At 34.6% G+C, this 27,803-nt stretch overlaps 1 protein-coding gene across 1 annotated transcript; it reads right to left on the bottom strand.

The window, feature by feature from the left end:
* Window positions 1-2,361: 2,361 nt before the first annotated feature.
* On the bottom strand, window positions 2,362-23,770 carry LOC116349576 (segmentation polarity homeobox protein engrailed-like). Its single transcript, XM_031781080.1, has 5 exons — window positions 23,198-23,770; window positions 22,597-23,045; window positions 21,425-22,279; window positions 4,363-4,463; window positions 2,362-4,137 (listed from the first exon to the last, which is right to left on the bottom strand). The coding sequence occupies exons 1-5, from the start codon at window positions 23,329-23,331 to the stop codon at window positions 3,892-3,894; spliced, it is 1,785 nt and encodes a 594-aa protein (XP_031636940.1). The 5' UTR covers window positions 23,332-23,770; the 3' UTR covers window positions 2,362-3,891.
* Window positions 23,771-27,803: the final 4,033 nt, after the last annotated feature.

The raw sequence follows: 27,803 nt of genomic DNA, 5'->3' as shown, positions 1-27,803 counted from the left end.
ACGATGTTTGTTTCATTTTGCCTTACACAACATACAGCTGACAGTTATCCATGCTCAGAGCTGCTGAAACTTATTCATAAAAATGCAACATGCGAAAATCACGTAAACAACATTGCAATATATATAGATAAAATATAAAAATAACGTGTGTGCGGACAATGTACTATCGCAGTCGTCTTCGTCGTTGTCGGTCGTCATCGTTTGATATACATTTTGTTAAAATAGATTCTACACAATTATTACAAATAATACATATGCACGTCCGATTGTACGCGATACGGGGGCTAGTGAGCCAACCAACCAACCAGCCAGCGCCAATGTGGAAAAAAGTGCTTGTAAAAGAGAGAGCGACATAAGCATACACAGTGAGCAGGAGGGAGCATAGGAAGATAATTAGTGATAATTAATTATATGTGTACGTAATTAAAAACGTATAAAATTTAAAGAGATTGTTTGACTGTTTAATGTATGAGTTGGCGCGAGTGTGTTGCTGCTATTAGTCGCATTTTGTTTTTCCTACTATTATCATTTATAATAATTATTTTTCGTGGTTTTGCTTTCATGTTTGCGCGTTTTGGGATTTTCTGGCTTTGCTTTAAATGCGTGCGAGTTCGCGCAAACCGAGCGTGCGCTTGATACTCTCTTATTGCCTTTGTTGTTTCATTTTTTTTTTTTGCTTTGTTATTATTATTTTTTCCACGCATCTATAATTGATGTAAATTAATTTTCGCATGAGTCGAAAACATATAGTCAAACAAAGTGCTTTGTGCGGTTGTTTGTTCGTCATTTTGTTACAGCAAAATCAGCAGCAGTAAATTGTTCAGTCATCAGCTTTGTGCATGAATGCATTTCAGTCAATTTACACCGAGCAAACATCAATTCGCCACTTAGTTGCAAAAAATGATGCGTAAATTTAATATTTAGGTATAATTTTAATTCGAAAATTTAATGACATGAGTGTGTGTGTGTGTGTGTGTGTGTGTTGCTTGATGATTTGTCGCCGGAGATTTTGCTTTTATTTCGTTCATTTGATTTTCCTCTTTGCACTACTTACTTGTCACCGTTTGCCGGTGTATGGGTTTTCGTGTATGATTTGCCAGTCGACGCACCATTTTCGTTGACTCTAAGACATGCCACTTGGCTTTATTCTTTTGTCGGTGTTTCACAATGTTCATTTGTTTGCACAGTGTTCTTATGTGTGTGTAAACGAAGATGGACATAGGTATCAGCAGTAGCAGCAGTAGAACACACTCGTTGCACCCAAAATTATACAAGAACGATATAAAAACCAATAATTCATGTCGGTTGACAGCGACAACAAAGAAGATGAGAAAAGTGTTTATTGACATTAATTACGGTGATTTGAGATATTTCTGTATAATTGAAAAGAAATCTGGTTTCACGCTACTCTCTTTCTGTTTCATTCATCTCGATTAGTTGTAAAGCGGCGACAATTTTCACCATATTGGATAAATACATAGCATAAGGTAGCAGAGAAAAACTGGAAAATGAAAATGCGATTCTTTTTTCAATAAGTTTTCGTTTGTAGTTTTACATTTATTTTGATTCTCTTTCAGTTAAATTGAATCTTATGGTAAATTTCTAAGCCTAACTATACAATTTACAGCTAATAGGTATTATATGATCGTAATTGTGTTTGTTTGGACGTAAGCAAAACTGTATTGAATCGCCAACGGCAAAAATAGCATGTCTCTCTCTATCTATCTCTCATTCGTTTCAACGGAAGACGGATGTTTCCTCTTTTTTTTATTTCGTTCAGCTCGTTTAGGCTTGCATGAATAAAACAATGAAATATATGCTTTACACGCTTTGGTCCGTTACATCAACGAGACCATAGTGTGTGTGTGTGTGTGTGTGTTGGATGGTTAAATCGACAACCGTTTCATCGTTTCTTACCCAAAATAATATATTTATATTCGGTCTTATAAATGCCAGTATGCGGTTTTTTGGAATGATTCAAACAGTTGCGCTCGCACCCGAAAAACATTTTCAAGCACACAAACATACACACACACATTTTTGGCGAAAATTTCCACACAATTTGCATTCCATTACAAATAAATGACATTATAATATCATTTGTATTTTATGCATCAATAAAATGGGGAATATAAATATTGGTGATGGGCCGATTTGTGTGTGTGTGTGTGAATACATTTTCCAAAATGGACGAAAAACACAATTTAAAACGATCATGCAATTAATGTTGATAAATGTGAATTTTATTTGTCCTAATGCTTTTTGAGAAATGGAAAAGTAGATGCATTGAGCTTAATAATATTCGGTTTGTTTTAATATTTATTATAATCGATGTGAATTTACAAATAACAAGAATATGCCCTTAAATTTGTGGATTTTTGTAACTTAGTCGATAACGAACATGTGCCTATTTACAGTGCTCTCTTTTCCTTGTCACTGGACAAGTATTGTTGGTGCTCATATTGATTTTCATCTTTATCGGGTCACGTCTTTTTGCTCTATTTTCATCATCATTCCTTGTTTATTCATAATTTTCTTTATTATTATCACAATATTATCCTAGATTTAATTCACTTTATAACAATTTTGCTCTCGTTTGCACTTTACATGCTTCTGCATTTTATAAACCACTTCTCCTAATCGAACACGCGCCTCTTTATCGACGTCTCCTTTTTTTTCATTTCGTACCTAGTTAAAATAAAAATCAATTTTATAAAATTGATACGCTTTACCATATGATCGTATGAAAACCACAGCAGTTATGAAACCGACATCTGTCATAGCATTACCACTAAGTATGAAGAGTGAATGGGTTGACGAAGTCCATTTTTGCAACTGTTTTAAAAATTTCAAATGTTTCGTTTGTTTTGTTTCGCATGCCAGTGTCTGCCATTGACAGTCGTTGGTACTTTTGGCGACATTTATCAGACGAACAAAATGATGAAAAAAAAAACTGGCCGCGCTTAAAATCAATGCAAATTTCAATGATCGCGATCGTTCCAACAAATTAACCACTAATTTAAATACATACCGTTTAGCCTTAATTTAGTGCAGCATTGACTGCAAGTAGATTCATTCTATTGGATATATGCCAAACTGAATCGAATCCAATATTAAATTAATAAATAAATTTATATTTTGTTCAAATATCAATAATTTTTAACGTTTTAATGGGAATCTAATGAATAAAATATATTTTTTTTTCATTTTCTTCACACTCTCTACTTATGAAGCAGAACGAATTGATGGGACGCTTAAATGCCAAACACATCTCTCATTGCAAATGATGCCATGAGAAATCTGTACAAAATCAATAAACAATTTTTTTTCCTTCAATTTTTATAGCGTGAGCGTTCATATTTTTATGGTAAAGCATAAATCTAATTCAATTGCACAATATATATATTTTTTGTTTTGAGAAGAAAAACAGACCGATCCAAAATGTGAGGCATCAACCAACATTCAATTCTTTAGAATACAACCACATCTTTTACTCCATATGAATATATTCAATTTAGCATACGAATATTTTAAATCCAATGTTACATCGTTGAAATTAATTTACAAGACGGAGTCATCGATATATTCACAATTCACATGCTATTCGATATGAAACTCTTTTTTTTTTATTCAGAAGTAATAACTGGTTGATCGCCCTTTCTAAAGATCGTTCTTCGGCCGAATGAATTCGATCGTTTCTCCTGACTATCTCTTCCATCAAATTGTTTCAATAAAGATCCAAATCGCCAGTTTTGATTATGTCCAAACTTTTGTTGATAAAGCAAAAGTTTTTGTTTTTGCTTTGCTGCAAACCAAAGTAAACCACTGATAATTTGCGTGAACACCTTAGCCAAATTCATTGTTAACTTTGTTGACCAAATTAAATACGTTTTACAGTTGGCCATTCATTCGCATTTCGAGTTCTTCCTCTTCTTTTGTCAATGGTACCGTCGAGTGATTATACAGTCCTTGTGCCATAAGTTGCATTGCCAGTGGGTTCTTTTGGCCGGACGATTTCTTGATTTTGGCCCGTTTATTTTGGAACCAAATTTTGATTTGTGCCTCATTTAAGCCCAACTCAGAGCTAAGCTGTTGACGTCGACGTTCGGTCAAATAACGATTCTCATTAAATTCACGCTGAAAATAGAATAAATATAATCAAATTTTCAATTTCGGAAATATCAATTTTGGACTTCAATTTAAAATATCTAGAGCACCATCAAAATTGTAATTCATTATTGATGGAAACGAAAGATCAAAAGTGGATACAATTGTTGGTGGAAATGAAAAATAAACTCGTTTACCATTCACAATGTGTGTGCAAAAAAGTAAATTCAATTGCAAATTTAAAAAAATGTTTACCTTTAGGCGAGCTAGTTGATCCATTGAGAATGCGGTGCGTGGGCGTTTCTCCTCACTTTCACCTTTGACTTTCGGTGTTTTCGGTTTTCGGTATCTGGGTCCTGTAAATATAACAAACAAAAAAGCGCAATTCAATTAGCAAGTCGATTTCCGGAAATCTTCAACGGCCTGAGGCCATTTATATGATTGAAAGTAAAAAAAACCAGTACATATGTGTGCCGTAGCAAAAACAAGGATTGAGATTGCCTCATTGCATGATTTTGGTTTTGTTCCGCTCATTTTTTTTTTGCTGGACAACAACAAAAAACTTGGCCACAAATTTTCAATTTGCGTGTATGTATATTTCTCATTTTTTTTGTTCTTCTGTAAATGTGTGCTCATTTGATTGCGCCTTCATAATTATTATTTTGCGTAAAACGTAAGCATTGCATGCGTAAACATTAATAATGCTTTAATAGTTTTTGCGGTAAGTAAATTGAATAATAAAATTCAATAAATAACTAACTTAATTTCTTGAAATTATTGTGCAAACGCTGTGTAGCGCAGCAGCAGCAGCGGTAGCAGTAGTACCAGTGGTGGTGGTGGTGGTGGTGGTGCTGCTACTAAAACTCAAAATGGCAACGAAGAATGGCATCGTTGTTATATCGGTAGTTAATTTCGTATGGTAAACGAATGGAAAAATCAACCCCAACAAATTGAAGCGCGTTTGGATGAGCTGAATGCACACAATGTTGAAGAAGAGGGCCGAAAAATAACTAGAAATTGACCGCAAACGAAGCATTTGCTTGTTGCGGGTTTTTGCAATGATGTGACTAAAAAGGTTGCTGAATTCCATTCGCACTCATAATAACACTCCAGAAAACCAGTTAAACTGACACCAGCAACCGAAACAAAGAATTAATAACAACCAAGAACATGCATACACAGTTACACACACAACCAACAAGAAGACAGTGCCAAGAACGTTATGTTATAAGCTGTTAAATTGCATATATATATTTTTTTCTCTTCTCGTCTCTTGTTCGTTCGGTACACAAGCTTATTCGCCGTCCAGTTTCATCCAGAGCGAATATTTTATTTAACGATTATACATTCATTGTGTCCAATGTGTATGTGGTAAGTGTATGGTAGCATATGCGTTGCGTAGACAATTTTATTTTTTCATTTATTATATTTTAGAAATATGTGCACTTCTCTCACTGATCGCACGAGCTTTACGATACGAAAGGTTTTGCTTCTTGAAGATGAACATACAGTGGCACTTATATGAATGGGAATGCGTATGTTGAATGTTAATGTACAAAAATGTTGCGTGCTCTGCCATTTTCCCAGTGTAATTATTGGATAGATATAATTAGGTGGCTAGAGGCTAATGTTTAGACCATTTAGATTTTCTAAAAAGGACAAGAATGTTATTGTGGTTCCATGTGTGTGTGAGTGTCGGCCTTTTTTGGGTGATATTTTGCATCACAAGCCATTTGAAAATAGAAAACGAACTTCTAGCATTAAATCTGATCCGTTCACAATTTTCTTACTTCATTCCGTCGAAATTCCAACACTTTTACTGCCGACAACCGAACATGACGTTTTACAACTCTTCATTTCTGGTATCAAATCACAATGTACAAACATGCTTATGTCGCTTTATATTAAATTGCCAATTCAACTTGTTCTTTCGTTTTCACCCCAAAATGCTGCCGTTTTTTTTTGTGTTTTTACAACGTAAATCGCACCTGTTTAATGCAAAATTCATATATAAAATGTATATGTGTGTAAAGGATTCAACGAGAGTGAGTAACAAACAAGCCAAACGAATACAATGTATAACGTTTCGAGGTCCTTGTGCCATATATGTAATGGTTGTATTGTTATTGATGTTATTGATGATGCCATCGAATGATGAGAATGATGATGATAATTATTGTGATTACAAATGTCAAAGACACAATAAATAACGGTTTTGTCGGTATGCCATGGTGGGTCGTCGTCATCATCATCATCGTTGTCGTTGTTGTCGGGCCTGTCGGTACTTCGATCCGACTGCTACTCTTTTGTTGTTTCATTTTATATGCTAATAATATTATTGATGGCATAAACAGGAGTATTTAAAGTGCGTCAATTTTGCGGTTTTACGTTCAATTTGAGGTGAGTTGCCGTGTCGCACATTGTTTGTTCAGTTTGTCAATTTCATATATTGGTTGGTGTTCTTATTGTTAAGTGTGTGTGTGTGTGTGAGTCTATCGAGCACAAGAGACATGATGACTGTTATTATGAATGAAAAACCATCTGTGGGATAATCAGAAACTTCGGCCGAGGTTCGAATGTTCGTGTTGTCGTTTGATCATTTGTTCACTAACTTTTCGATGCAAACTCTTTTGCTTTTCATTTTGTACTTCTGCCTCTCTCTCTCCCTCTTTCTTTCATCGTGCAACTACGTTTGTGATTCGCAACAGCGTTGCTGTGGGAATAAATTGAGTGAAAACCCTTTGGTTTTCTTTTCTGTCGAAATACTCTCACTCACTCACACAAAGTATTGCAAAGAAAACAAAATCGAGAAACATAAAACGGTTAATTGCATTCAATTCTTGGTATTGGCTTTGAAAATGTTCCGCACACTCAAACGGTGTGTATGTGTATACGGTGACATATTTATAGCACTGAAAAATTCTACTTAATTTTCCGTCGGTTTGATTTCTGTGGAATTGACGCGCTTTTATTTTAATACATTTTTAATTGGCCGTGCTGTGAAATTGGCCATTGCTATGCATTAACAGCTTGTAATTAGTATTTTCGTCGTTTGTTTTTCACATTTCCTCGATATCATCGTATGTGATTAACTGGAAATTATGAAATTATGGTAAAACCGCAGCCATTCTAGTTATCTGTCACTTCTGTCGCATTAAAAATCCCGAAAAATTCGAAGCGACCAATTTTACGACAAATTTCGAAGGCGATAATGATTTTTTAAAAAAATCAATTAATTGGGAAAATTATTTCAACACATCGTTTCGAATAATGTATGACGTCTAAGATTGGTAAGTTGCCACATGTCGTCATGCGCTACTGCCTTGTCTTATTTGTTTCGATCACTTTAGGATGTGTGAACTGAATAAAAACTTGTCAATTATTGTTGGACTAATCACATAAGCACAATATTACATATTAAAACATTGAGAAATTTATGCATGGTTTGCCGCTGTTCTCGTCAGTCAACGCGGAGAAAAAAAATTGTGTTTGTTTTTTTCTTCGTAAAAATCCACTCTAATTAATCGGAAATTAAATGTCGCATTCCCAATAAAACATACATATATCGAAAGCATTCGGTCTGCCTTCTTGTATATTTTCTCTATTCAGGGAAAATGCAAAGTGGGAGCAAACAAACCAAACTTTAATCACCCTGAATGAAAGGCATTCCTCTTGAAAATTAACAACGACATAAATAATTTTCAAAAAACACACATTTTCTTTTGCCCAGACATCTAATAAGTGGCCATTCACTCGTTTGGCTCGTTTTACTGCTTTTACTTCTCAAACGAAATTTTCGTGTGTTTCTTGAAAGAGCGCGCGCGACCTAACAAGCTGTCTCCCTCGATGGGTCCCTCTAATTAAAACGATTTGACTGATTAATTTAAAAATCACTTTGTAAATAATTGTCAGTGTCACACAGCCAATATTTTATTCATGCGACATCAACGGCGAGTCGAATCGAAGTCGACATTTTACGAGCATTTCAGTTTATCAGAAATTTAACAGTACATATTAGTTACAGTTTCAATTAGGGCGCTCATTTTTTTCGGTTTTGGATGTGTGTTTGTGTGTTCGACCAGTTTCAAATCAACACATGCATGTCGCATTTCGGATGCAATTGTTGAAAATGCGAGGGAAAATTAAAGAGACAAAACTAAGTTCGAGTGTTTGCCTTTTCATCTATAAATGTGGCACACAAACAAATAATACCCCAAAAAAGTGGGTTCGCTTCAAAAATTTCAATTATGTAAATGTGGCGTTGAATTTTTCCCGTCGGACTCATTCATACATACATATATGAGTTGTGCCGTTGTGATCTCTATGACTCGTTGAACATTTATATCGGCGGATTGGCTGTACTTGAGGCAGTTAACACAAAATTTGGAACCACACACACACGCACACAAGCGCGCGCGCCTCCGCTACAATGTCCAAAAACTAGACTATACTATTTACGAACTGATATGCATGCAATTTAATAGAATTTATTTTATGGCAATAATCATTATCGCCACTTGGCAGACGCAATGATACCATCCGAAAACATTCACAGTATGTGTATATAAAATACAAACAATAAATCGTTTGTAATAATTGCAGTCTTTGGTGGCCTCTACTGAACCATGTCTATCGCCCACCGATGCCGTGTGTATGTATGCGCACACGGATAGGGTTGTGTGCAGGCAGACACATACCGTGTCGTTTTATAGAGATATCGGTTTCTGTTTTGCCATGTGTGTTTTTCCAAAAGCAATAGATTTGGAAAATAAACGTTGAATTCGAACGGTGTGTTTTGTTGCTGTTGCTGTTATTATGTTGTTTTTTTTTTTTTCATTTGGTTCTTCTTTCAAAACCATTCTCTAATACCATTTCAAAAACGCTATAGCGACATATATACCCGCGACACCACCCTTTTGATATCAATGGTAAATAGGCAGTGAACATACAACACCAGTTTTGCCAAACAGTATAACACACACACAGCGCACACCAAATTAGAAGGACTTTACGTATGTAAATAAATAGTTAATGTTTAATAATGTAAACGAAGCGAAAATTCATTATTTGCTCTTTACAAAATCCTACACACATACACAGACAGACACAGGCGCGCTTGAGCACACGAACGAGAGCGAAAGGGAGAGCGCACAGCGGGAAAGAGAGAGAGGAACAAAAGAAATGGGAAAAAGTGGCCCGAAATGAAATGGCTACGTTGAAAATGTTGTGAAAGTGGAGACAGGCCGAACGACGAAATAGCGGCAAATAAACGAATCGAAACCAAAATGAGAAACGATCAAATTAGGGCTTTATAACATTTATAATTCAAATTGTATGTTCTTTCGGTCATGCACAATTCGGTATATTGTAAGCGCACCATGCACTCTTGTTAGCAACCAGAGCTGTATTATTTTTTTATTATTTTCTTTTATATACATATATATATATAGATATCTATAAAGGCAGGAACTATCCGCGAACACATTTATCGACCACTTTCCAATTTACCACCTTAATAACTTGATTCGATTGAAAATTGATACTTAAGTAGCGAACAATTTCGTCAATCTCGGCTCATCGATGGCAAAGGAACCGCGTTTGAAACAAAATCAAACATAACAAATTGACCATAAATACCGGCCGAGCGTGATAGATGAAAGCAAATAACGAAAAAACAAAACAAAATAATAACGAATGAATGTTGTGAAGTACGTGGTACGAGGGGTAGTCGCAATGTTTCAAATGATATTTTCAAATATTCTAACTGAAATTGGAGCATGGACGCAATGGATATGGTGAAAAATTCAATTCACTCCACGACGGTGTTATTATGCTGAGAATGGAATATGGTGAATAGTTTTTTTTATTGAATAGACATCATTTCACCGAATATAAAATATTTTCACTCGAGAAATGCACAGACAATCGTGAAGTGCCTATGCATAAACAACGACGAATGATCAGATTGTATTTATTTGATGCAAAACTTATTCTAGTATATTCGAGATCAGTTAATGCAATTACACTTTTAAAGCAATAGACAGATCTCGAGAGAGAGAGAGAAAAGGGGAAAAATAGAATCAAAACGAAAGACGCCGATCCAACCAATTCAATCCAGCTCGACAAAAATTTTGTGAAAAGATAACGACATTAAAAGTCACTTGCACGACGCATGAACATCAAAATTCAAATTAAAATGAAATTGAGAATGTGTTATGCACACATGGAATATGCATCAAATGGTCGAAGTCAATTCTTGTTATTATAACGAAAACAAACAAAATTCAAAGTCTTTTGCAAACACAAAACAAAAATCACAAAATCAAATACACTGTACGTTGGAATAGAAGGAATAATAAAAGTTACGCTACAATCTACATACGCTAAACAACACTTTGAGCATAAAAAAAAATCAAGAGAAATAGACGAAGAGAACCTGCCCGACAAAAGGTTAACGATATGATTCGAAACACAACAACGGCAGAGAAAATCAAGCTATAGTAGAAGAAGAAGAGGAGAGAGAGAGAGAAAAATGCAAACGCGCGCACTCACTTTCCTACATGAGCCAAGAAAAAAAGGAAAGAATTCAATTGAATGAAACAACTTGAAAACGACTATTATAATTAGACTGATAAATCAATTTGTATGATTTCAACTAGCATGTAGCTACCAAGAGGTTAGTAAATAATAAACATTTGTTGTTGTTGTCGTCCGTCGTCGTCCGTCGTTGTCGTTGTTGCCGTTGTCAGTTATTATAATATACATATCGCATCGAATGTATCGTATATGGCCATTTTGTTTTCGTTTCGCATTCAATGCATAATTCAATTACAAATTCTGCACCAGCTCGTTTAATGTACTTGTTTTGACAATTGGCATAAGTTCATGTGAAGAAAATGCCATCGCACATACATGCATATTGGAAGCGAAAAAAAACCATGCGCATGATACCGAGGCAACTGGCATGACTGAGCAATGCAGATTCGTTTGTATTGTGAGATTTTGTGCGACACACAATGGCAAAGAAAGCATCATATCGGCATATATGTTCAACACCGGGGTATATATGTTGATTTATTGTGCATTTTTAGTACTTGCCAAACGCAATGGCAAACATTTTCGAAGCGAATTGATCGCCGAAGAAGGACCAAAGAGAAAGGGTGAAGGAGTGAGAGAGAGAGAGAGAGAGAGAGAGAGATTCACAGTGATCGAAACCTTGTAACTATGACATTACCAATGAAATCAATTCGCATTTGAATTCGTTACACACAGAATCTATAATGCATTTATAGATAACAATCAATAAAACGAGCGCACAGAGCGTAAGCATACACACACACACAACTCATATCAACATTAGAGAATTTCCCAATCCTAACCTCTTCCTCGTTCATTGATGAAAGTCGAGACTGTTGTTTTGCACAAATTTGGTATTCGGTCGTTTTGTTGTTATTTGCTCTTGCAAATGTAATTCGTGGCGAATAAACAATTGTCTATTTGACTTGGGCACAAAGTGAAAAACAACCGTTTAAAATAAAGAAGTTTCTGTGAAACGAACAAACAATCGAATATACATACACACACGAACAACAAAAAAAAATCGTTCTTTTTTTCGGTTTTGTATCGACTTCATTTTTCTATTCTGTCCAATTAGATTATAATCTTGAATTGTGGAATGATTTTTCATTTCATACTTTCATTACAAGTGAGATGCGGAAAAAAGGAGACACCGAAGCTCATTGAGATGGGCATTCTGTTGCCATTGATTCTGTGGCTTGTGTGATTGGGATTTCTATTTCAGTCGGCAAATACGTTATGCCATATATGCACATTCGAATGACAATTATGTAATAATATATTATTATTATTCGCATTGGTCTCGTGTGCTGTTGTTTCATTACAAGTGTTGTGTTGTGTGTTGTTCTTTTTCGAATTGACGTTACGTTTATATTTCATTTCTACCCAGGAATGATTGAATCGATTGACTTTCGTGCACATACTGCACACTCACCATCCCGTGAAGTAGTCGAGTAATTTTCGGTACCGGTTAAGATAATAGGCGATAACCATAGTAGCAGCAATCACCATTATTACGATTAAATGGGAACAAACACACACACACACACACACACGTATACGCACAAAAAGCGATGGGCTCAAGCCTCATCGCTGCTCAAAACCAGCGGAATGTGTGTTAAACGCTCGTTTAATAGTTTAATAACAAACCAAATCCAGATTAACCATATGATGATGTGTGTAATTTGTTGTTGTTATTGTGTTTATTCCTTTCTTTCATTTCATTTCTTTGCCGTGCTTTGTTACAGTCCCATTTTGAGTGCTATTGTATTGAAGCTGATATACGATAGAGGCGACCGGTATTTTATACTTATGAATTGTGTGCTCACGATGGAGCAAGCACACACACACTAAAAAAAGAACTCGGCGAGTGTGTAATTGTGTGTAATGGTTTATCAATCCATTCAAACCGTACTAAACAATGATAATTAAATAATTGTATAGATTGAATGACTGCAGCTCTACATAGACACATGGTACATAAATGGAAGTTGTTGATATTAATATTGATACAGATATTGTGATTACAATTTTACGTTTTATTTTATAACTTGATTCGCGGGCTTTTCTATTTCATAGAAGAAGACGAAAAAAAACCCACAAGCACAGTGTGTATGCCATATTATGAATTGGCATCGTTCGCAATTCGCAAAAGATGCTTTCCAATCGATGTTGATTTGTAGCCAGCACAACAAACGTTGAAAAATCGATTGCATCTTGTTCAATTTATACATTTTCTGTACAGAAATGAAATTCATTGAAGCTTCAATAGCAATCGCTGTTTGACAATAAATAGTTGTCGTTTTTTTTTCTAATCGAAGTTGGAAAATCTTTGAGTGTGCGCGAGCGGCAAATAAACAACATAGCATTCATAGAATGGCGCCGGTTTTATGTTTCTAAACAACAAACCAACTCAAATATAAATTAGAGACGAAACAAAGAAATTAGTATCGCATTCTCCCTTTCAAACAACAACAACAAAAAAATACACATTTAATGACATGGTTGTTTTTATTTCTTAATTGAATATTTTTCAACTAAAATTAATTGTTTAAAAACGTTCAATTTAAAAACGAACCTCCACACCTTCTGTCGATGCCGTCGTCTGACATGAATTGATTAAAAATGAATTTCAATTGAAATCGATTAGATTCATTTTCAATATTTATCATTGGAAAAAGCGTTAACAAACGAAAAAACGATTAAGCTTCTTCCCCCCCTCCCAAGAACAACAACAACAACGAAAACCTTGAAGGAAATTACATTTGAAATGCCATCGAATGAAAACTTAAATAGTTTTCGGGAAAAACTGGGGTTTGTCACAGACTGCGACTCATATGTATATATTAATGAAAGTTCTAGAAAATAAGCCATCACGGAAAAATATTACAGTATTTTCTGGGACAGTGCAAACCATCAAAATCTAGGCACATTACTCAAAATCCAATATTGACAAATGTCAACGAAACAATCGTCGAGAGTACAATGTTAAAGCCGAGTAAATGATAAAATAATGACTATCCCCTCTTGGAAAAATGCAAAATAATAAATGGGTTTGATTGAAACATCCATAGACGATAGACACATACATATAAAATGGTGAACAAAATGGATTTTCCCCGTCAAGCATACAAACACACACGGTATCGCTGAAATTTTCAATTGAACTATTAATTAAGCGCTATGTATCTATTCGGCAAGTCCATACCGGCTACAAAATTATTACTTTTTCAAACGTTTCATGTAGTCAATATCCGAACGAAGTGCACACGTTCTTTTGCACATTTCGAAAATTTCATTTTAATAATCAAAATCGAAATTGCATATTGTTAATGGACATTGACAAGCCTGAATCGACTGGCGCACACGTGTGTGTATACATAGCATAGCCAATAGAAGGCCTATCATCATCACCATCAAATGGTTGTTTTTGTTGCTGTTGTTGATTATGCGTCTTTATTCAATTTTAAGAATTGATAAAATTAATATACCCAACGCCGCACCAAAACCAATAATAAATATGCTGTTTTATTAGCATGAAATGCCATATACACAATCAGATTCATTTTAAGCAATTTTTATTGGAAAACAATATCAATTTGGTGTGTGTGTTTTTTTTTCTCAGCTCGTTAGGCGTACGCCAAACTGAACGTTGTTGCATTGGTTTGTTGTCTTTCACTTCTATCTTCTTTTCTTTTTCGTATAATTTCCATTTAATTTTGTTACAGGCATTGCTGAATTATAGTGTGGATCGTTGTTTGTATCGAACAAAAGCATATTTTGTTAAAAGTTATGATATGGTAATAATGAGTATGTTGGCGTTTCCTCCAATCTGGCTGCTTGTATGCAATTTCTTTTTTCAATCAAACAATAATCAACCAATGCTAAAACGTAAATAAACAATGGACTCGAAAAATATGTCAAAACATTTGAATTTTTCATTTGATTTTGAACACACACACACACACACACACACAGAGAGAGAGAGAGAGATGGTCTATGTATGTGCATCGATATAAAATGATGAAATTTCAGAGATTCGTTGTATTTCCGTCGAGTACTTAATAAACCGTCCGTTTAGGTAAAATCAATTAGTTAATGGGAATGAAGATGAAACAAAAAAGAACAAAAAAAAAGACACTGACTGGCTGATTATCAACCAACAATGCAATCGCAATCGATGTTGTGCATAAAAAAATTGTAATCGAATTGTCCATTTTCAAGCAACAGCTTTCAGATTGAATTGGGCGATGAAAGCAGGCATAATAAAAAGTATTTTGATGGCACAACAATAAAAAATTATACATACAACCATAACTATTGGCATATTTGCAAGGATATTTATGCAGAAAAAAATTAATAATATATAACACTTTTAAGCATTCCAACAGTTGTTAATATGATTCGTCTCTTACTTTCATCCTTTTTTCAATCACTTTTTACAAATACATATCTTGACGAAATGAAATAAATTACAGTGCCATAATTTCAATTATTAAATGCACTTTTAATTGATTCGACATTTTCCACCAGATGTACATGGTTCAGGTAAAGTGTGTGTCTCTTTCTCGGTGCACCGTGTTGCACATTATTTATTTATTTATTTTTTCGATTGAGTTGCGGTTAATGCGATGAGCGTTAAAGTGAAAATATATCGATACTCAATTGATTGACAATATATTAACTGAATGATTGTAATTATTATTAAATATCATTTCATTTGTTTTAATAATGATGAATTATTAAAATTTGGATCATGGGCTCGTTGAAATGGTAAATGCCGTCAAGGCATCGTTGAGCTATTATGAGAAAAATGACACAAACCGCACAATATATACATCGATTTAATTGACGGAATAATTCCCGTTTAAATCATCGCATTTTAATCATTTTGTTTGCATTTTTTTTCGTCTCTTTCTCCGTCGGTGATTCTTTTTTCATTGCATGAAAAACACTCACAATTATTCAATGAAATGTCGGTTCCCTTGCTCTTTCTCGCTCTCTACATATCCGCGCCGCCGCCATCATCGCTACCGAATGCCTACAAAAGTCTCATTTCGTAATAATTAATTTCAAATTGATTTGATTGGCGCTGATTTCACTCGTTGTCACACACACACGCATATATATTCTCTCTCTCTTCTCACTGGTGCGAATTTCAATGTGATTTCATGACATTTTTACGATGAATTGAATTGATTGAAATGACATTTTCAAACAGTTGTGACGGCTACACTGCTATTTTATTCTCTTTTTTTTCTCTTCAGATCAATTCTAAAATGTGTGAGTTTATTCATTTAAATTACGTCGTTTTCCAGCAACTATTTAATTGATTTCATTTCAAATGGCATGTATTCGGATTAGTTAATTTCCGCCAAAAATCGTCATTTTTGTGTGTTTTTTAATATTCACAGCGCCATATTGAAATCGCTTTCAGTGGACAATGATAGAAAAAAATCGTTGAATTACACCTAATTATTTCGATGTATAATAAATTGAATGGAATTTTTTTATCAATGAAAAAAAAAACGCTTGGCCAAAAATGATTGTGTAAATAAAAGTGAAGTGAATTGTTTCGTTTTTTTCTTGTTCATGGCAATCAAATGTATACACGCGTCAAATTTAACACCTTTCCAAATCGTAATACTTTTTAAGGAATTGAATATGGTTTTTTCCTCTCTCTCTCTCTCTCTCTCTCTCTCTCTGACATTCTCACTCCGTTAATTACTTATTGTTCATTGTTTGGACCTTTTGAGTACATGTTTAGTTTGGGTGTTGTTTTTGTTTATTAATTGTGCAGCGATTTCCCAAATCATCGACCAAAGGAAGAAAAAAAAACCGACCAAAATCAGCATTCGCCAATCGATTAATTGAGGGGAAAGAAGAGTGGTAACGCACAAAGTGGAAAAATTTCTCTATTGAACAGTAAATGATTTACGAGTTTCAAATGATTTGATTGGTTTGGGTGCCTGTGTATTTTTTTTTCTTCATCTTCTTACCAAAGTTCGAAAACGGCCCCTGTGTAACGGCGCCTCTGTACTTTTTTTCCTATTTTATTTTGATTGATTCAATGATTCCAAAAATACAATTTAACACAACGAAATGCGTTAAATTGAAAATCCAATCAAATGGAAATCCGAAGCCGTCGAGTGTTACTTGAAACCATCTCGAAAAAAAACGCACACACCAAAGATTCGTTTCAACATCAAGAACACCAAAGTAAAAGACTTGAACATTTGAAGAAGAAAAAAAAATATATCGAAAAAAGGCGTTCATTCGCTTAAAATTAAAATCGATGTTCTAGTAAATATAGCGGGAACGATAGCCTAGGTACGTAAAAATTATGCCAACAACGGAAGTGACGCGAATTTAAATGAAATAGCATGGCAAGGTAGCAACTTATACACCGTCGCTCTAACTCTGCCTCATGGAAAATTGAGACAATTACACTTTGCACAGAACGTGAATGGCCGTATGCAATACTCTCTGTACGGATGAGCTTATTCGCAATGTGACGACATGGCAACCAGAAATGGACACATATCAGCATTGCATCATGTCAATCGTAATAATACGCGCACACCAAATCACCACTATTCCTTTTCCGAGTGTTTATTACATTACCTCACTTTGAATATGATTTCTCTTGCTTGGGCTATTTATCTTCCAGATCAACCTTGTTCGCTTGTTTATGCGCCAGCCAATTCGCACACACACACACCCAAGTAATCACCCAGAACACCGCTGCTGGGCTACCATAATAACTAGAAAACATTGCCTTGCAGTTACGGTTATCGATATTACTGGGTTTTTAAGTGATCTTTCTTATTAGCCCGATTTGCATTTATCCATCTTGCTCTCTAGACTCGGTGTATTTGAGTATGTGTGAATCAAAAAGAAAGCATCCACGATGCCTTCGCGAATGTGTGGTGAAGTGTGTAAAAAAAAGAGTGCTGCACATAAATATTATATTACTCGGTTGAGATAATTGTCTGTTCGCACTTATAATTGAGCTCTGGTTCAATTGATTTTTCGTTATAATTCACGGTACGGAGATCGTTTGCAAAAGTATATTTGTGCAGCCCGAAATGGGAACGAATGAAATGAAAAAGCGGTGTGAAAAAGACGGAAAAAATGTATGTTTTCACTGTTCTGTCATTAAATTACAATAAACATTGGGCGAATTGGTAGTCAGTTGGTGATTAAATTTCATCAAAACCCATTAAATTACAATTGATTCTGGTAATTCGGTGTGCCTTTCTGTTCACATTTTCAAAATCAACCAATTGAGCTTGGCAATTGTGTGTGTATGTGTACTATTTTCTTTTACGAAAAAAAAAATACAAGAATTATAGATTTATCGATTTTTCGAATCATCAATTTGAGAGAAAGAAATATAACGAAAAATAAAAGAAAATAGATCAATTTCAGGGTTATTCTTAGGTTTTGAATTCCATTCGTTGTATACCATTTGATACGTTTGCGCGCAAACATATCGAACAGCATCACATGAACATCGTCGGCTCTTTGTTACACAAACAGTGTACATCCGCACACGTTACGCGCGCCCCAAGAATGTGGTAAAGCCGAGGTAATGCGCAACTGATGAAACGTATCAATAAATCTGTCAATGCTGCGATTTAATTTCTAGATAAATAATATCCATGTACACCACGTACATTACACACGCACTTTGCACATTTTCAATACTCATTTTATCAACACACTGTCGAACGATATTATTAATTAAAATGTGTGGCGCTCTGGATTCAAATGTTCGACGATTTCACTGTTTTTCGACTTTTTGAAACCCATTCGGAACAAAAAGAAAAACACAAACGCCGAAAATGACATGCACACAATTCTTATTCGATTATTTTTAGTGTGTGTCAGCAAGAGTGCATCAAAAGTCGATCAAAATTCGGGAGCATTGTTAAGTGCAGTATGTTAACAGTTCACTGAACACAGAATGTTCGATTCGAAAAGTGAAATAAAACGTATGACATGAACGTTTAAATTTCCATTAACTGTAAATTGTTGAAATTTAATATGTGTTGAGTGTTTCGTTTTATCTTTCTCTCGGCAAGTTGTTCCACGAAATTAGCTACATACACACGCGTATATGCATGTACGAAATGATCGATTCCGTCTGATTCGATACCATCGAAAACGGTAGATTTATTCCGTATATTATGTTTATTGAAAAAAAAAAAAAAAACACTTGAGAAAAAAACCAATTTCGAGTGTCGAACGACGACGAAAAAAAGAACAAAAATATATATACACACACGAAAGGATTATTTCTAAACTCTTACAAATGTACAATTGGCACCTTCTTACGTATTTTCATTTCAATGCATTTAACACTCAAACCGTCGCGGATCTTTATCTTTTGGCCATGTTTATTTACGTTTGGAATTCAGCACCGTACAGCGATCAATGATATTTTATTTCATTCATGACGAGAAAAAAAAGCGTTGCGTTCGCCACCAAACTGATTTACGATTAAAATATTTCAGCACCCAAACTCTCGCTCTCTCTCTCTCTATCTCTCTCTCTCTCTCTCTCTTTATGTGTATCGGTGAGTATCATATCATATCACATTCGAATTCTCCGAAATCAAATTGTCTACAGATAGAAATGCATCTCTGTCTCTATCGTTGCCAGCTTAAATTTATATTCCAGGCTTTTTAATGGTTAGTGCGCTCAGCTTCTTACACTTTCTTCAATCGATCTTTTATTTCAGTTGCAAATTTATAACAGTTTACATCCAATTCTATTGAAATTTTCACAAGTTTTAAATTATCATATAGTGATAGGCAAATTTAAATTTAGCACAATTTGAAACAAATTTCAACCAAAATCAACCATGAGTTCAGGCTTATTTTTCGTTTTGGCAAACTATTTCTGGCATATATTTTTTTTTCACCGAAAAATAAAAAATTTGAAAACAAAGGCACATTGCATGCATTGTTTTCAAACTTATATCAAAATAGACAAAAAAATATTCTCTCTAAATAAAGTGAAACTAAATTCTAAGTAAAAAGAGAACAAAAAACAAAAAAAAATTGCTGCGATATAAGAAAAATTAAAAGATATTTTATGTTGTATTTTGTATTTAATAGGTACAGGGTATATAAATATCGTGTTTGAGTTTAACAGTTGGTTCGTGTTTCATCGAAAATAAATGGCCTTTTATTCGATTTGTTTTTTTTTTTTCACTAATCAGCGACATGTTCTTTAGTGAAACGACTGCTTTTGTTAGAACACATTCATTTGGCTTGCCACGATTGTGTTACTGCCGTTCACAAAAGATTTAATAAAACAAACAGAAAATTAAACGAAAAAAAGAGCAACTGCAAATACAGTACAAATTTGAAAACATGAAGAACCACCGAAAAGTCATTTGTCTCAAGAAACAGAAAACAATAAAAAATTGTAGTGTGATTAGGAAGGAGTGCAACCGACAACGATTTACTCTAAATCATATAAAAAATCGAACGTCTTGTATTCTTTTTGTGCTTCATTTAAGTCACTTTGATGTATGGATTTGCTGCTATGTTCAACGAAACAAGCGACATAACGGGACACTGATTTTATTTTGCACCAAGCAAACTAACAATATTTTATCAAATGTTTGGTCGGTTGGATTAACTCTTTCGGTGCTTTCTCTGGATCAATGCTAGTTTTTTTTGTTTTGAACATAAATGTTGGAGATATTTTTCGTCGACTTTTTGCAAAAGAAAATTCAAAAGATGTAAAAGTGTCATTTCGGTTGAATCATCAATGAAATCACAGAAATACAGAAATATTGAAGGTGAACGAAAAAATGAAATATAGTTAAAGGTTTTTTTTACTTGGGTAATAAATATATACATCTATAGAGATGTGTTTGTGTGCTAAAAATTACTCGTGCCAACGAGCTTGATGACAAAAGAATAGACACATGGCGAAGGACATGTCTATTATTCCATTTTCTTTGTAGTGATTTAAAGTTGTGCCGTACACAATAAATATATGGATATGTTTTTTTTTTTCATTTTGAGTTGGTCGGTTGTGCTTGGCATTTGATATGCGTACGGTGTATGTCCAAAGTCAATGAATATGCGCGCATAGGCAAAACGATCGATAGAAATGTATGCATACAAGTGCATTTCGGGTGCATGCTGAGAGCTTACAAATCTGTGACAGCATGACATATTTCGATAGAGGTTCGTTCGGTCGTGTTGTGTGTTCGGCTTTGTGCCAAAATGCAACCAATCGTGCATTACGATTGTTATCGAGACTTTTATTTACAGGTTGTGTGTGTGTGTGTGCTTGTTACGTTTCTTTTAAAAATGTGTATGTGTATATATTATGATCGGTGTTGCTCACCGGGTCACCGACAGACAATTGACGAATTGATGAAAATGAAAATTGCGCTTCGTTGTTCTCAAAACCCAAAGTTTATTTGTAGTTTGAATGGTTTAATGTTCTCATCTATATTTTGGCTATTGTTTGTTTGCTACTTTTAGGCACAGAACGCACAGTCAACGTCAGTGTCAAAGCATATCGCTTTCGATAGGGCGTTTTTGGCCCATTAACAAATTACATTAGTTTTTTTCTCTTTTAAAATGCATCGAGTAGCGATCTGACATTGATATTTACTGCTTTTTTTATGACACTTATATTGTTTAGTTTTATGGGCATGCGATTAAAACAAAACACTCTCGATACACAAAAGAAGATGAAATATGCTCACCTGAACTGGGTCTATCACTGTATCGCGTGCAATAAATCCATGCTGGCCAAAGTTGAGATCCATTTTCGTCTTTAGTGCTGCCTGTTTCGGATTTTGTATCATCCGACGACTCCATGCCGGAGTCCAAGCTGTTCGATTGATGATTGTTTTTTGTTGTTGCCGTCGTTGTTTCATTTGACACGGACGATGATGTTGAAACGGTTGCTGATTGTGAATCGCTCGACAATGACGAACCCGTACTCGGTAAATTGTCCAATTGTGATGAAGGTCGCTTTAGCGCTGTCTTTTTCGTTGGCGATGACTCAGAACGTGCTGGCGATGTTAATTTTATATTATTATTTAATGTTGACGGTGATGGTGTACTTGGGCTTTGACCAATTTGTGAAACTGTTTTACATAGATTTCCCAATGGTGGATATTTTGCAAGCACACTGTCCGTTAACAATCGCGTTTGATAATATTGTTGGTATTGTTTTGAACTGTTTAAAATATCCTCGTGTAATTTTGGATAGAGACTTTTGGCCAACGTATGTTGCTGTTGTGTTTGATGGTAAAAGTCGGGATACAATGGTGAACGATGATGTGGATCAAGTGGACTACCATCGATAAAACCATGAGCACCAGCACGATGAAGTGATTGCTGTGCAACAGCTACCGCCGCTTGGTAATGGCTCAACAATTGCTGTTGGTGGTGTAAATGATGTTGGTGCACTTGTTGTTGTGGCAATAATATATTTTGCGCCAGACGATGCACATCACTGCTTGGAAGAGCATTACTGAAATCGATCGCCATATTTTGATGGAATTTTGCTCGTTCATCGGTTACATCGATTTCCTCTTCTTCATCATCATTATCTTTTTTTTTTATTATAAAAAATAAAAGAAAAACCATGGGAAAATTATAAGTATTTTCGAAATTCTAATTGGAATCGAGTTGGTAGCAAATTCACAATTTAAATAAATTGGAATTTTTTTTCAATTCTCTCTTTGAAATTCACTGTTTCACATCTGATTTTTATTTTTAAATTCCTAACATTTCTATTTTATTGATTCAACTATTATAGGAATAAAATGTTCCAATAGCGATTTGACCATTTTGAAATTTTCGAGCAAATATTCGATTGAAATAAAAACAAGATTCAAAAGAATTTCATATGAAAGTCACCACTTACCATTGGACTCTTCGTCATCCGATTGTTGTTGTTTTTGTCGATCAAGTTTGGTTCGTTTGGGTGATGTAGCGCCACCATTTTCTTGGCAATCGTCGTCATACGGACGAAATAGGACACTGTTTTTCTTTTCACTAATCACTTTGTTATTGTTATTATTTCGACTGATTTCATTGTTATTTGTGGTTGGTAATTTGGTGTGGCCAAAATTATTGCTCAAAATATTTGTGATTGAGAATGCAATTGGTGTGGTTGGTGTTTGTTGTTGATGCGGCGATAATTTTTCATTGCATTTTGCTCTTTCATCGTGTTTCTCTTGTTTAATATTTAAACTAATCAACGATGGTGTGTTGCATTCAACAGCAGTTGTATTATTCGCTTCAGCTGTTGTTGGTGTAAGCGGTGTCGATGTTACCGGCGGCGCCATAGACATCTCTTGTTCGATAGTGAAACTATATATGTTCAATCAAATTGGAAATAAATGAAATCCATTAATTCTTCATCATTTGCAAAACCGCTAAATCAATTCCAATAAAACGGAATGTTTGTCGCCAAAGTGCTGTTAAAAGCAATAGCAAAAAAATAAATAATATAATTCACATACCCGTTATTATAAATGTTCTGTGATTCGGTGCCGTTGGTAACCAAAACGATCGCTGTTTTTTGCGGTGAATGTGGTATACCCGGTGGACTTGGTGCACTCTGTGGACTACACCGATCTTCGAATGCCATTTTCATGCACTTGTTCAATTGTTTTAAATAAATCACTGATCGCACGCACACATAAAATGCGACACCTCACTCATAAAACCACATACACTTTATCCTCTGAGTACAGTGTCGAGTACTAAAGAAGGAAAAATCAAGATTAAAATCTCAAACGAAGTGGAGATCGTTGAACCCTCAAAATAAAATTCAATTTTATTTTTTTTCTCGATAATTTTAATTTAAAAAAAAATCTATAATTGAAGCACTGTTGTCTTAGCATGCACTATGCTTCACATGTGATACAATTTAGAACGCACTTGATTTTTCGTGTACCACACACTCGGTCGATGCACACAATTCGAATAATGTGAAAATTTCGAAAAAACGCGAAACCGTTTCGTTTGTTGCGCCTTAAAAGAGAGAGAGAATTTTTTTGTATGACGTGACACAGTCAAATGTCACCTGTAATCTGACAGACAGTTGAGTAAGAACTCATATTCAACGACTAAATTTGTTGTGTCTCTATTAAACATAATCTTCGTGTTGTCGTATTGAACAATTTGTGTGAATGTGTGCAGTGTATGGTTGCGCTTGTGTGGGTACGGCGTTGAATTGACTTGGCAACGCCCCTTAATTGTATTCTCGCTGCAAAGCAAGCAGCGAATGAAACAAGAACGAACAAACTATGAATACCGACGGTAAAATCATTTCACGTATTGTATGTCGATGGTTGGAGTGAGATGCAACACTTTTTTTGGTTCGTCATAAACAAAGTTGCGCACTGAACAAAGGTGGAGATTGAATCACAATGCACACACTTATACCATACCGTACGCAAGCGTTGAGCATGTATGTGCACCGTATGTCTGTGTGTGAGTATTCCAATTTGATGTTTGAATTAACCAGGCTCTGCAAGTCTTAACTTTCGTTACAATCGGATGTTGTGTCGTATTCGTATTAAGATCGTAAATACGAACGCAGTTAGTATATTCTCGGTGGTGTAGTAGAAGCGTATGTGCGACGATAGTGCGTATGGGCCAGCGTCGTATCAATGTGTGAGCTTGTTGACAGTTTATCAACGTATTATTATTGTTTCTGGTTGAGTTCTCTTCTCTATTTGCACTAGAGTGGATGGAGAATTGAACGGTTTTTTTTGGTTTATTTTTATTCTCAACGATGCCAAATACAGTTTGAATCAAATGTTCGCACAAAAAGTCGATTTATATCGATCCACTCTATTTCGTTGCTGTTTGCATTCCATACAATTTCTGTAATAAGCTCGTTTGTTATGCCACAGAGCATATTCTTATTCTGAATAACGTTGAGTTGAGCAATTTTTTTCTTCTTCTTTTGGTTTGTTTTGTGAGGGGCCGGACTTCCAGCCAATATATGCACAGAGTGTGCTTTAGCCACAACAATACAGCTATATTATACACGGAGATGTGATAATTTTCAATAGTTGTTATTTTCGTTTGAGCTATGAAATTAACCATTTATACTTTATTACATTATCAATGTTTGTACATTTTTATACGCGCATGTTTGAATGTCGCAGTTTTCCATGGCTAAAAAGGAACTATACCGAGTGTGTTTAATGCTGATTCCTTTGATATGCTCACCTTTTGCTTGCATTCCCCTTTTATGTCTGCATTGATTGAAATGACAGCATTCCTTCTGTTCCTCATTCATTTGTTCTCTCCCTTTTCTTCCATTTTAGTTAAATTGTTAAAATTCAAAAGTATTCTTTCAGCTAAAGCAGCACAAAGAAAACAAGAAGTAACAACCACACCAATATCAACCGCGACAAAGCGAAACAAATGCGCAAATGGTCGGTTAGTAGTTGTTTTGTTGATGAGTCGCTTACTGGTGTATACTATACAGTAAACCGAAATAAAAAAAATATATTTAAGATGATAATAGCATGCACACAAGCAACCAAAGCGAATGAGCACATTCTTCATTCGACTACGATGGCCATCAATGCGAACAACAAAGTTAAAACGAAACAACTTTATTTTTTACTTAATATAAATGTATACATAATTGTATTTTTATACTCAACCGAAGTCGCATATTAAAACGACAACAGTAAAAAAGACAAAACGAAAAATCATAACGAAAAGCAAAATGCAACTCACACAGGAATGCAACTTTCTACCGTCAAACAATCACATTAAATTGACTGAAGTCAAACGATTCTTTTTTCTTGCTTTATTATATTATTTATTTATGAATCTCGTCGTTTGCGGCAACGTGTTTGAATGTTCTCTCGCTTTGTTTTTTTTTTTTTTCATTGCTGTCCGTCATAAATTGGTGAGGCTCTGTCTCGTACCTGATTACCGTCTTGAAGACGTACGTGTTAAAAATACGCACTACTTTACTTTTGCCGTTTAAACGTGCTAACTATTGAACTCCGGTAATTGGAAGCAATCATTCGTGTATGGATTTTACGCGTACGCAATTCAAATAATACCGAACAAATACAAAGTAAAAATCCATGAAAGTTGTGTGTATTCAATAACATTGACCGAATCGAATAAATGTACCGATATGCATTCAAACAAAAATCGATTGAACAGATGAAATTGCTCAAAATTGACTATCGTGTACAGCATGGCACTGAATCCATTTGACACGATCACCTTCTTCGTGCAGATGTCTCTATTTTTCTTGAGATGCGATCGAAAAACAGCAATCGTTTCATGATCTTTTGTCGATTTTATGATGTTGTAAAATCGCAGCTTTTGATCTTAGAGAACGATAGTACATCGCGCTTTCAACGAAGAGAAGAAGAAAAAAAGACATATTTGTTTCGTATTTTTAACACAAAAAACGTGATGTATACCACAGAGATAAAACGAATGGATTTTGTCTTTCGGTTGAATTTCATTTGAATGGCTTAAATAATTATTACACGCTGACTAACATATAGAATACATATTTTATCGACAGGAGACAATTTTCAAGTTTTTTCATTTCAAATTATTTTTTCGTAAAAATTTAGTCATCAGAGGGATGATATCTACAACAGAATTTTTTCAAACCTATTTAGAATTTTAGTGCCTAATCAATGTCATTAGTGCTCAATTCGTGCCCGCGATTAGACATGGTTTCCCGTAATCCCTTAATAAGGATGTAAGAAAATCAAAAAAATCACCTACCCGTCTCATTGTGCCCCATTTTTGAGGGTTCGATAATTTAACCGAACCAAATTAATTAAAAATGAACTAGAAATTTCTCTGATTTTTGGAGATCTCGAAAATTTGATGAACGAATTTACCAGCGACAAGAGTTGTACTTTCATTAAATTTGGCTTAAATAAAATCTTTTTTTAATTTTTTATCATTTATCACAGAAGCAGCGAATATTCTCTAGAGCAATTTATGTCAAGAGAAGCGTTCCGATGAGTTGAAGAAGCTGAGCAAAATATGAAAAGTTAAAAAATATCAAAAATCCTAATATAATTAATTTTAATTGCTGCTCAGTCATATGGCTCCTGAGAACGCTTCTCCTCACATACATTGCTCTGAACAGTGTCTGATTTTATTTCAAATGAAAACTGTTTACCGAAAATATAAAATAATCCGCAACTGTTTAAAGAACCGACTACTTTTTTCTTCCGAATAATCAATCAATTTGGTTTCTATTCCTTGGATAATTTAGTGTACATTGAAAGGTGTAAAAAGTGTAAAACTCTTATATTTTCATGTGGAAAAAAATATTTAAATTTAAAATGAAAACTATTTATGTTTTGTTAGAACAAAGTTTATACAATTAAGTTCAAACAATGAATATTGAATGAAATATATTGAATAATTGATGTATAGAAATGGAAAAAAAATCGTCGATAGATATATCAATTTTTTCTGATTTAATTGCTTGATTGTCACACACTTTCATCGATATAATCAAAGAAGTGTATTTGGTTTTGGTTTGCCCATCGTTGGAAATTCTTTCGCTTTTCTTAAATAGAATAGTGTATCATAAATCAATTATGCTTCTTCAGGTAATTTGAACTCAAATTGGATTTTCTCATAATTTCTTGTTAGATTAATTTTTTCCATAATTGGTACTTTTACAGTATTTTCTCATGATTTCCGCTGCTATTTTGCGCAGCCGTTTGATGTATTATTTACCATTGTTCATCTAACGAATTTGTAATCGAATGATGGCCAACCCGGTGGGCGCTGGTGAAGCACTTTTTGTATGGAAATATTTGTTGAAAATTCAACAATACGCCACCTATTAAAGACAATAAAGATTTTCGTTACTACTGCTGTCTTGACACAGCTCTAGCGAACTATATAGCTGTATTGCAAACGTATTAGTACTGACACCGATTCTGTGTATGCGTGTGTGTTGTAAATTTTGCACAAGCAGGTACGGTTGACGACTGAGTGCAGAATTTGCAATACAAACGGACACACAAAATCAGAGTCAGTGTGTTCTTTAGTAACAAAAATCTTTATGTATTTTAATAGATGTCGTATTCGTTGAATCTT

This window comes from Contarinia nasturtii, unplaced genomic scaffold (assembly GCF_009176525.2).
Source record: "Contarinia nasturtii isolate CC-2019 unplaced genomic scaffold, AAFC_CNas_1.1 Cnas_scaffold_2934, whole genome shotgun sequence".
Lineage (NCBI taxonomy): Eukaryota > Metazoa > Arthropoda > Insecta > Diptera > Cecidomyiidae > Contarinia > Contarinia nasturtii.
The sequence above is the reverse complement of the archived record's forward strand: the minus strand, read 5'-3'. Positions and strand labels throughout refer to the sequence as shown.

What these genes read in the sequence shown, in the direction of transcription:
- LOC116349576 (XM_031781080.1), bottom strand. Translation starts at nt 23,331, where the DNA reads ATGAAAATGGCATTCGAAGATCGGTGTAGTCCACAGAGTGCACCAAGT. An exon ending in CAGAACATTTATAATAACGG is followed by an intron (nt 23,046 to 23,197) that starts GTATGTGAATTA and finishes GAACATATATAG; the next exon opens with TTTCACTATCGAACAAGAGA. An exon ending in ATCAACTAGCTCGCCTAAAG is followed by an intron (nt 4,138 to 4,362) that starts GTAAACATTTTT and finishes TTCTATTTTCAG; the next exon opens with CGTGAATTTAATGAGAATCG.